Genomic DNA, 10,786 nt, shown 5'->3' with positions numbered 1-10,786 from the left:
TTCGATGAACCACATGTTGTAGAGGTAACCACAAACGGAGCATAGCAAAACAAATAAACAAGCAAACAAACAAACAATCAAATACATGTATATGATGCACATCTCCCTAGCTCCAAATATCACAAACAGAAAGCGAACTCATTTTCCATGGATTGCTTCTCCATGGAACCGTACATGTATATCTCTCCCAACAAACTTTTCTTTTTCATAAAAATTGCTATAGTTAATCTCCTCTCTACTTTCCACCTTAGACTCACACATACACCTCTGAATTGCATGCCAACTCATTGCTTTTTTCATGCAACTATCTATTATTTGCTACATGACGATACAATATTGCGTACACACAAGACTAGAAAAGACAAACTTTTAAGAATCAGCAAAATCGAAACGAACAAAAACTTTTCTTGCCCCACAGAAGCATACGCATGTACTAAATAAAAAACCATGTAGCATGGCACACAGAATTCCTATGCTTTTCGTGACTTGAGTCTTCAATTTTTTTCTTCCTTTCCATGTCACATACGTGTGAGCACCTAGTCACTGACAAATATATCCTTGAAGCTATAATCCGTTGACCACTCTTCCAAAAGGACCCACTCATGACTCATCTCATGTGCAAAACCCAAAAAAAAAACATGCTTAAATTATTTTAATAAAATGTATTAATTAACTTTAGAGTTTTCGGTGGGGTGGCTGAGTTTTTTTTAGAGAGAAGGGGTGATCTAGTCAGGGGTTCAAATTTCGGCCGAAATGCATTTAATTAGTAGGATCATGCGGATCTATAATATTATCGCGCTCCGAGCAGATACCCTTGCACCAACATTTTTTAGCACTGAGCACTCATGGTACCGCCGACTTATTCCCACTTACCGTCATTGTTGTCGGTTATACTCTCAAGTAAAATGATCCACATCACAAATCTCGAAAATTGCATCGGCGGCTAAATTGGCAAAAGAAAATAATGCCGCTGTAGGGTTTTGGTGATGTTATTTGTGTTTAGTCTTCTTGTAATGAGGAAAAATAAAAGAGCGGGCATACCCAATTACCAAGGAGGGAGGAAAAGCTTCCGAATGCAGCTTTGTGACGCGCATGTAAGATAGGTAGGCTGCAGACGCTGCCATCCACTGGAATTTGCATCCTATAATAAGGGAAGCTAGCCACTCAAGAAGGGTTCGAGTTGCAGAAGAGAGGTGAGGAAGTAATAGTAACTGATCGGCAGAGCAATGAACCACGCCCACCTCTTCGACTTCCACGCGCTCTTCCGGCCGTCGTCGTTATCCAGCTCCGCCAACGCGCTCGCGATCCCGGCTTTCCATGTCGACGCGCCGTCGAGTGGACGCCTCCTTCTTGGGGCTCTCAGCCTCGCTGGAGAACCTCATGGCGGAGCGGCGCCGCAGGAAGAAGCTCAATAACTGCCTCTACATGCTGCGCTCCGTCGTGCCCAAGATCAGCAAGGTGACGAATCTCTCCTGTCATTTCACTGTTATAACTAATTAACTACCTGTTCCCATCTCGACTGAACTATATATTGTTGTTTTACCATGTTTTTGTTCATGAGGTGATAGTAGTAATAAACTACTACTTTTTTCTGAAAGGACTATACATGAGTAATATTAAGATGGATTATAACTGCAAGGTGAATTTTGGTGATGAATTCTTGAAATGGGATGCATTTAGATCACAAAATCATCCATTTTAGTAGATCTATGACATTCTTGGTGTCATAGTGTTCCATCTCTAGGCCATGTTGACAGAGCAACACAAATATTCCATTATCTAAAAAAATATCTCTAGGCCCGGTTTCCAGCGCGGGGAAATATTCTTGTTTCCTGCACGAATTGAACTTATTCACGTGGAACCCCGAGCAATAAAAATCTTCCATTATCTATTAAGGTGGAATGGAGAGTGCAGGAATTTAAATTAAACTCAGTCTTTCGAAGGTGCTCATTGTGGTAGGGTGTGCGTGTGCGTTCATAGGGGTAGGTGTATGCGCCTGTATGTGAGTGTCTGCGTTTGTACTGTGTTTCTCAGAAAAAAAAAAACTTATTCAGGTGGAATGGGGAGCAACATAACTTTTCCATTATCTCAAAAATATCTCTATGCTTATTTGGAGCGTGGGGAATTCCATTGTTTCCTGACGGAGCACCCCCATGATCACCAGTTTTCTACTCCTGTGTCAGGTGGATAGAGCTTCAATTCTTGGTGATTCAATTGATTACCTGAAGGAGCTCCTGCAGAGGACCAACGATCTTTACAACGAGCTGGAGTCTGCTCCTAGCTGTGCCCTTGCTGCTGGACCAGCAGCAGCTAACTTCCACCCCTCCACACCCACGCTGCAGCCATTTCCCAGCCGCCCGGCCTCGTTTCCTAGTCCCAGTGGCCAGCAGGGAACGGTTAGTCCATTTTCTCTCTGCCATGAAGTTTGATACCTGTTGTGTACATCAGCTCTCTTTGTGTTCATGTTCAGGTTGAGGTGAGGACGTGGGAAGGGCAGGCAGTAAACATCCACATGTTCTGCGCGCGAAGGCCGGGCATCCTGCTGTCCACCATGAAGGCCCTTGACAGCCTCGGCCTTGACATCGAGGAGGCGGTCATCAGCTGCTTCGATGGGTTTGCGACGGATGTCTTCCGCGCCAAGGTTCGTATTTTTTCCACAGGTCATTATATGTTCTATGACACTGTGGCAATGTGTACTAATTCTGTCAACGATGTACATTTTGGCATGTTTCCAACTTTCCATTGCTGTTCACCATTTTTCTGTGTTTTCTATCGATCCAGCAAAGGAGGCATCCTGGGCTCTTGCCTGGAGAAATTAAGGCCGTGCTCCTACGTTGTGCTGGTCTCCGACGGACCCCTGTGCTGGTCTCCGACGGACCCCATTAGTGATCAACTGAACATCGATCACAGGCATTGGGTGATCGTCCTTTCTGATCAGGAAAGTTGCTATATGTATAAAACTTCATGAGATGAGGCTCCCCTTCAACAGACATGAATTGAATCATCTGGCATCTTGTTATTTAGTTATGCAAATTAAATATTTCTTCTTGGTATTATTATATTTCCTTTGTCGAAAAAAATGCGAACTGTTTATGTGGCGTAACCTACCGTCCGGCTGGCTGGATCGCCATAACACATGTGCAATTCTGAAATAAGGGGTGGAGTAGTGTATGAATGGAGGATTAGTTGGGGATTAGAGTGGCTTTGGATTGGCTGCTTCTCTGCCATGGCTCAGTCGTCCCCATCGCTGGGACCTGCGGATTGTGCTATACACGCAGGGGCTGTTTTTGAAGACGTCCGCTTCGGTGCATGCACCCCTGCCCACAAAATTTTAAACAAGGCATCATCATCATTTGGCCTTAATTAGCGGTTAAATCAATTAATTAACATTGACCCGTCGAAGAATATATCCAAGCCATGCATATACCTATGTATACCCAACCATTCATATCGATAGTTATCGCCGGTGCGTTCTCGGACATTGGGGTGAGACCACACTTTTTGGTTCGGTATGGGGCAGTAAGGAGATCCGGATGATATCAAACTGTACGGCAAATACACAAACAATTTTTACCCAGGTCTAGACCACTCTAACGAGCTAATGATTCTATGTTCTGTTTCCTGAATTTTTCGATGATTACATGGAGATTACAACGATGAACCTGACTTGGCCGGATAGGCTTGTCGAGCTCTGTCTTGGCATATTGGGGCAAGGTTGAGAAGACTCTCGACCTTAACCAAATCTCTAGAGGTCCAACCCCTTTTTGGTAGCTGAAGCCTTCCTTTTATAACCGGAAGGGGTGTCCTAGCGTTGCGTCAGGAGCCCTACACGCGCCCCTCCACGCGATCGCATGTGCCTTATGACGTGGTGCATGCCGGAGGGCATGGCACCCACAAGATGGTTCGACGCTTGCGCTAGCGCATGGAAGGATATGTGGTTGTAGTTGGAAACTAGCCCAGGTGGCGCGCCCTAAGAGGGTGGGCGCGCCACTGGGCCTAGTTCCCATCCCCTTAATCTCCAAGTGTCCCACTTTAGCTCGTTTTGTTCGTCTATTAAGTTCCGAAACGTGGCACCTGACCTTGCCTATTTTCGAGTCTCGTGACTCCTCGAAAGTCAAAAATACTAACAGGATGTGTTTTTTACGAGACAGATTTAAAACCAGAGGAGAGGGGATTGTTTCGAAAATCCCCGAAAACAATATAAAACATGAAATTAACATTATATAAGAAGAAAATATGTGGGAATATGTATCAATAGACTACAAGGTTCATGTATGCATTTTACATGCATCATTGGTATGCAAAACAATTAGAGAAGTGAAAGTTTAAATTCATTCCTTCACCTAGACTTTGGTACGACCCTTGTCGATTTACTTGTGCACTATGAGGATGTCGATGTCCGCTTCCGTGAAAACATGGCAGAAAAAGAATGCACGGCTTCACATTCTTTAGCAAGTTGTGATCATCATGGATATCTATTATATCCTTGCTAGAAAACAAACCACAATGCCTATATACTTCTCAGATTTATTGATAGCATGTTATATGTATCAAGAGAAAATACATTATTAGCCACTAGATCACACAAAATTAATGGTTGGTATTAATTAGGTGCATCTTAACATTTTTTATATTAGGAATTTTATCATTCATGGCTTATCATATTATAACAAATAGATTTAGAGTGTTGTATGCAATAACATAATCATTCATTTGACAAATCATTACAAGGAGTAATGAACGCACAAGGATTATGTGAATGCAAATCACACCAACTAGAAAGAACTGCACTCTAGGGAGAAAAGGGAAACAACAAGAAAAGGCAAGAAGAGGTAGAAACATGCTAACACAATCACATCTAAAAATCCAATGAGAAGGACCTCTTCTTCCATCATCATCTAACTAATCACAACACGAGCTCCATGACCTTGGCCATCTAATCGCGATGTGAGACTGCCCCTCAAAGGGGGAGATGCATCCATAGGGAACGAGACAATCCATGAGGATCACGCCTCTCTAACCCGGCTTATAGATGAAAGAATGAAGCATCCTCAAACTTGACAGAGCCCCAAGAAGGATCAATGCTCCTAACATGAATAATACAAGAAGAAGAAGAGAAAGAAATATCCCGACTATCCTACACCACCCCTGACCACAACCCTCGACCTCACACCGGGCAACCATACTCCAATCCGAGATATAGAGAAATAACCATGGCCTAGGTCACATAGGGTGGACGTGGAGTTCTAGCTCCACTATGACGGCCGAAGAGTCAGATGGCACCCAAAGGTCGTGCTGAAGAGAATCAATAGAGATTTTGCTAGTCGCTTCCCACCTTGCTTCCTGAAATGAACCACATCCTTGCTAAACAGAATCACGAGCACGTGACTTCATCGGCCTTCATCCTTCCACAAATCGTGCCTTAATCTAGAAGAATCCTACCCATATATATAGGGGCATGGTATAACTGCCCACCTCCCAAGCAGGAGGCATTGAGCAGCATAGGGGGCCTCCGACACTCTCCTCTAGTCATACATGTGGTCCAACCCAACGTTGCTAGTCGGAGTTGAGTCCCATCTGAACTACCAAGTCACCGATGAGCCAGCATCCGGCCACAAGCTCCCCCACCTCCACACCTCCGTCCATCTCCACATCGGTGGGAACACACCTCGATATACCGAATTGAGTTGCCGCCACCCAGGGAGGTCACATACAAACAGATATAGCTCCAGAAAATCAAGCATCAACCCCGCTAGGCCAAATCTGCCCGAATACGCCATCGATTCCACTGTACCTCTCTCATGTCTCCTTTAGAGGCTACGGGACAGTGCCACCCTGGTGAAGTCAGGGGCAATGGTAGATAGCGAGGCGGCGGCCTGGGGGAAGGGGGCCTAGCGCCATCAAGTAGGGGTTCCCTTGAGTTTCCTATTAGGGATGATGCGTGGAATGTGGGTTTCATTTCAATAACCTAGCTAATCATGATAAATATCCAATAAACTTGTGGTTTTTGATATGGCAAACAAATTTCTTAAAAATCCACACACACACACATAACTTTTCCAACACTATATGACAAGTTGTCCGGGCACAATGATTAACTTCTCACCTTTTAATTCTCCTTGAAATGGTACAACAATGAGCTTCTCTACTATCGCATGAAATTGTCAGCTTGTGCTATAATTCTCCAATCGTATCACGCAAAGTTGAGTTAGCATGTTATAATTTGGTACATAATGGAAGATACATTTATGTCCTATACCGATGGCTCCCAAGTGTAGGAGATCAATTGTAGTACTTTTCAATAAGAAAGGTTGTCGAACCCACGAGGATCTGAAGGTATTGGTTAGCAAAATCAACAAGAAAGCCTAAATAATAAAGTAGCAGTTTTGGTGTTTTTGGTTGTATAGTTTGCGATAAAAATAAGTGCAGAAAGTAAATAGCAAATAAAAAGCTCTCGATGAGAGAAAAGCCCAAGCCTCTATGCAGAAAGAGGACAAGCTCAAGTGTGTTCTTATATGAGACTAAAGTTCCCGAGGGCGACATAGATTTACTAGCATCTAAGTTCTACACAACATGGTAAATATTTTGTCAAGCTTTATTCAATTAGGGGTGGAGCCTAAACTAGGTGCAGCCCTAGATATGTGAAAACATACCCCTTATGATGGGTCCTAGAGCCATTCTCATGTGCAAGTATAGAAATCATTAAGACATAAATATCCCACCATAGCTATAAGATCATTGGTCTCCGACATAAACCCCTCTAATGCAACCCATAGTATTGGAAAATTGGTTCTGTCAGTCTGTCCCTTCCAACACTAATGCATTACATTAACGTGCAGCCCTATGAGCCCATATATGTGAAGTAGTATGTAGTCGAAGTTTGCATAAAACCATCATAGAACAACATAAAAGATAAAAACAAATGACCAAGTACTCATTGATCGTCATATAAAATCATAGCCAGGTTATCCTATGCCCTCAGGAACGTGGGGAACTACTCACAGGTGTCAAACATGATATGGACCAGACGCATAATGATTACAACACAATCTGAATATATAATCTCCCCACCAAATAATGACAAAGTACCAATCACAAACACGCAACATCGCTAGAAAACAATATCCGGGGTTCAATTCAACACAAACTATGAGGGGGGTGACGTCGATCTCGTAGATCGAGATTGTGGTGATGATCGTGTTGATGGAGATGTTGATGGAGATGCCTCCTCCCAAGCCAAGGATGAGTGGGAATGTCGATGGCGTCGATTTCCCCTTCATCGGAGGCACCGGTGCAGCAGGATCTGCCCTCTCCCGGAGTAGGAGAGGACTTTTGCCTCCGCCGCCGCCTCAATAAATCTTTGAAAAAATATGTCTTAGGTTTTTGAGCGAAATGGAGGCTCTGGTATGAAGGGGGACCTAAGGCGACGCTCGAGGAGCGAATGGACCTGGGTGGCGCGCCCAACATGTTTGGGTGCGCCACTTGGGGCCGTTCAACCCTCGTGGCTCCCCTCGCGTGCTTCTTTCCCTCACGGTCCTTCTCCGGGTGAAAAACTGAGCAGATATTTTGACTCGATTTTCAGCGATCCAAAAATCCCTGAAACAAATAAAATACGAAAAAGGAGGTTTCCTGCCTCCCGGGAATTAAATACCAATGAAGGGGACTTTGTAGAAAAGTCCCGGAAATTGACTAAAAATGCAGAAATAAAGGTGTATGATGACAAATAAAAATGAAAACTAAACATATATGAAAGCTAAATAATGATGATGCAAAATGCACTTATCATATACACATACGATGCATGCAACTTGGAAACTCATAATTTCATGATCACATTCGAGATTAATAATATCCTCGACAAATTAGGCCATCGCAAGAAAAACTCATAATTTCGTCCACTTTACACATGTTGTTCTTTTCGGCTCGGTCATAAATTTGTATGTAGGTGGAGGGATTGTGACCATGATTCAAAGGGTTAACAACCTCGAGCAGACAATAGATATATTGGTTCAGGCCCCAGGAATAGATCATGGGTAACAACCCTACTTCCTAGGGGTGGTGATGGGATTAATATGTGTGAGGTGCTAGTGATATGCAGGGTGGTGCCGGCTTTCATTGGGAAGTTGGATGAAACATGTTCTTCCATGTTGTGCAAGAATAGGCTATGAACAGTGGGAAAGTGGAAATGATCTCTTCACCTTCTTATCTCCAAGTGCGAGAGAGGGACAAACTGAGAGTGTTTTCTCTGGTTCCTTAGGTTTTGTGGTTTCTAGGTTTGGCTTCACTTGGTTTGGCTTGGTCCCTCCCCCTGTGGAGGGGATCCTTATGGTGTGAGTGTTGTTGAAGCAAACACTCAACGAATGAAGCGCGAAGGTCGGACCAACATGAGATGCTTATAGACAGGATGCGATTGAGCCATTCTCGTGCTAGCTTGGAGAGGTGCAGTGGGATGTTTTGCATGGCTCGCTCGTCCGTACCCTGCGCCTTCACAGTAGGCTTGTCGGTACTCGGCCAGCCACCTGCCGGGGTCATACCAAGAAGCGAAGAAGAACTTGTTGATGTTCGGAGGGATGGAGTTTTGGGGTCGAGCCATTTCTCTAACTAGGTGGATGAATGTGGCCATAAGGTCTTTGACTAGCTAACTTGGAGTTATTTCGAGCTTGGGCTCGGGGCGGGGCGAGTCGGGAGTCCGACCCTCATTAGGTCGGCTCCCAAGACCCCCCAAATGACTAGGAGATCCGTTGTCCTATACATTTTAAGCCTGAGATTGGCATGGCCATGTATTTCCCCATGATGGATGTGCGCAGGTCGTCATAGGACCGCGTCGTACTGGCTTTCCAGGTTCACCACCTCGAATATTAGTTCTTCAGTCTGTGATTTGTCCAAGCTGTCGAACCCGGCTGGTATGGTTATTTGGCCCCGGGGTAAGGCCATTGCGCCCAGTATAACCCCATAGAAAGGACTTTATTTTTGGTGTGGATGCGAGATCGCGGGATCTCCATCCATTCGAGGGTGTTGAGGTAGAGCAGGTTGAGAATGCTTCCCCCTTCCAGTAATACTCGTGATAGGCGGAACCTAGCAATCCAATGGGCTAACAATCAGGGGTAAGCTGCTCTGAGACCTCGGTGTTAGAGCCAACAAGTTCAGAGGGGAGTTTCTTTGTGTTGTGGTGGTGCCTCCCGCCCGGAGTTCATCGAGGTGGGGACCTTGGACGACCCTCCTGGCTGCTTCAGCCTCCTCGACCTCCACTGATGAGCAAGGTTGGTCTATGTTGATCATGTTGGTCAGCTCCTTCGGGTAATCATAGGGAGGCCCAGAGGACCGGTGGTGCTTCAAGCTGGCGCTTGGCCCACCAACGGTGTAGCGGTCTCGCGTCGAGTGCCCCACTTTTTGCGGTTGGGGTGCTACGGGCAAGGCGCGTCTAGCCACCGCTAGAAATTGCGGTCAGCCTCCCTAGGTCGCTCTCTTGCCACCGCATCTCCGTGGCTTGGAGCCTGGTGCACGCTCCTCTTTTACAGGCAATTGACGGGAGGCTACGCACCGACAGCATGTAGGGCTCTTCCAGCCACCAAGCCGAGTCTGGGGCAACTTGATGCTCTAGACATATTGGGCGTTTCTCATTGGTCTTGGGGGATAAACGGATGCCATCTTCTCCTCAAAACTCTTGAGCCCCGCACCTCCTTACTCGAGTCGCGCGTTGTCTGGTGCTTTGGGCTGCGCCCTTGGACATCCCTGTCTTGGGGATGTCCTTCTAGATAGGAGGGGCAGTCAGCTAGCTCGAGAAACCCAATGGGGATGAGGCGGCCTTGTTGGAGTCAAAAGATTGGTCTTCCCGCGAACTCATCCCCATGAGTATGGCCTTTTCCAACTCGAGAAACCCAGTGGGGATGAGGCGGCCGTCGACCGCTTCGATTACCCTTGAGGTGAAGTCATTTTCATGGATGTGAATGTTATCGAGCTGGTCGGTGATGAAATCGAAGCTTCCAAATATATGGAGTCACCTTGGGGGGCCGTGACTTACCGGGCTAGGGCGAGGGTCATAGGTGGTAGGGTATCTTTCGCCGATAGTGAATGGAAAAGATGAACCCACCAAAGTACTTTGTGGCACGCAAAGTGTCAACACCCGGATTTTTAAGTCCAGATGCCTACTATGCCATTCATCGCAATCCCAGGAATAATGTTGTTGCGAGACATAACAGTTGATATCATAAGTAACCATTCATTACAAACCATACTCGCCTTATAAAAGTAGATCACATGATCCAATATTACAACCATAGTTGATCTATTGATCAACGAACATCACAAATATTACAAAGCGGAAGCGTAGTAGTAGTGGACTATCTAATTCCACAGGCCAACGCTTGACGTCAGAAGATCTCCTAGTTGTTGTAGACGTCCTGTTGGCCGTCATCTTCATACTGCTGCTCCTCTTCATAGTCTGGCCATTTGAATAGCCAGGGACACAGCCGTGAGTACTTTTAAAGTACTCGCAAACTAATACTAGTGTAAGTACCCTTAATTCTATTAAGAGGTTACTAAGCTCTAGGTTTATTTGCATAAAGCCAATTTTAGTTCATAAACATTTAGTAAAAGACTCCTCATTTGCTAACTAACTCAAGTGGGAACATTAGTGTCATTCCCACAACACAGTGGTGATTCAATTCAAGTTCACCATTCATGTCACCATTCATTTCACCATTCAATTCAGAAAACATCTGACAACGGAACAGTATGGCCTTTCCAATCGTCCGTAACCGTGGACACGGCTATTCGAATAGTTTTA

The 10,786-nt window shown here is 45.2% G+C and overlaps 1 protein-coding gene across 1 annotated transcript; it reads left to right on the top strand.

Annotated features, from left to right (window-relative positions):
- The first annotated feature begins 1,339 nt into the window (after positions 1-1,339).
- LOC127345482 (transcription factor ICE1) lies at positions 1,340-3,025 on the top strand. The gene is made up of 4 exons (XM_051371961.2): positions 1,340-1,458; positions 2,184-2,396; positions 2,471-2,641; positions 2,782-3,025. The coding sequence occupies exons 1-4, from the start codon at positions 1,381-1,383 to the stop codon at positions 2,884-2,886; spliced, it is 567 nt and encodes a 188-aa protein (XP_051227921.1). The 5' UTR covers positions 1,340-1,380; the 3' UTR covers positions 2,887-3,025.
- The last annotated feature ends 7,761 nt before the right edge of the window (positions 3,026-10,786 follow it).

Source organism: Lolium perenne, chromosome 3 (genome assembly GCF_019359855.2).
Source record: "Lolium perenne isolate Kyuss_39 chromosome 3, Kyuss_2.0, whole genome shotgun sequence".
In the NCBI taxonomy this organism is placed as follows: Eukaryota; Viridiplantae; Streptophyta; class Magnoliopsida; order Poales; family Poaceae; genus Lolium; species Lolium perenne.
This window is presented reverse-complemented; position numbering and strand designations above follow the sequence as displayed.

Coding starts and splice junctions, on each gene's coding strand:
- LOC127345482 (XM_051371961.2), top strand. CDS start 1,381: ATGGCGGAGCGGCGCCGCAGGAAGAAGCTCAATAACTGCCTCTACATG. Junction 1,459..2,183: donor TCGTGCCCAAGATCAGCAAG/GTGACGAATCTC, acceptor CTCCTGTGTCAG/GTGGATAGAGCTTCAATTCT. Junction 2,642..2,781: donor CGGATGTCTTCCGCGCCAAG/GTTCGTATTTTT, acceptor CTATCGATCCAG/CAAAGGAGGCATCCTGGGCT.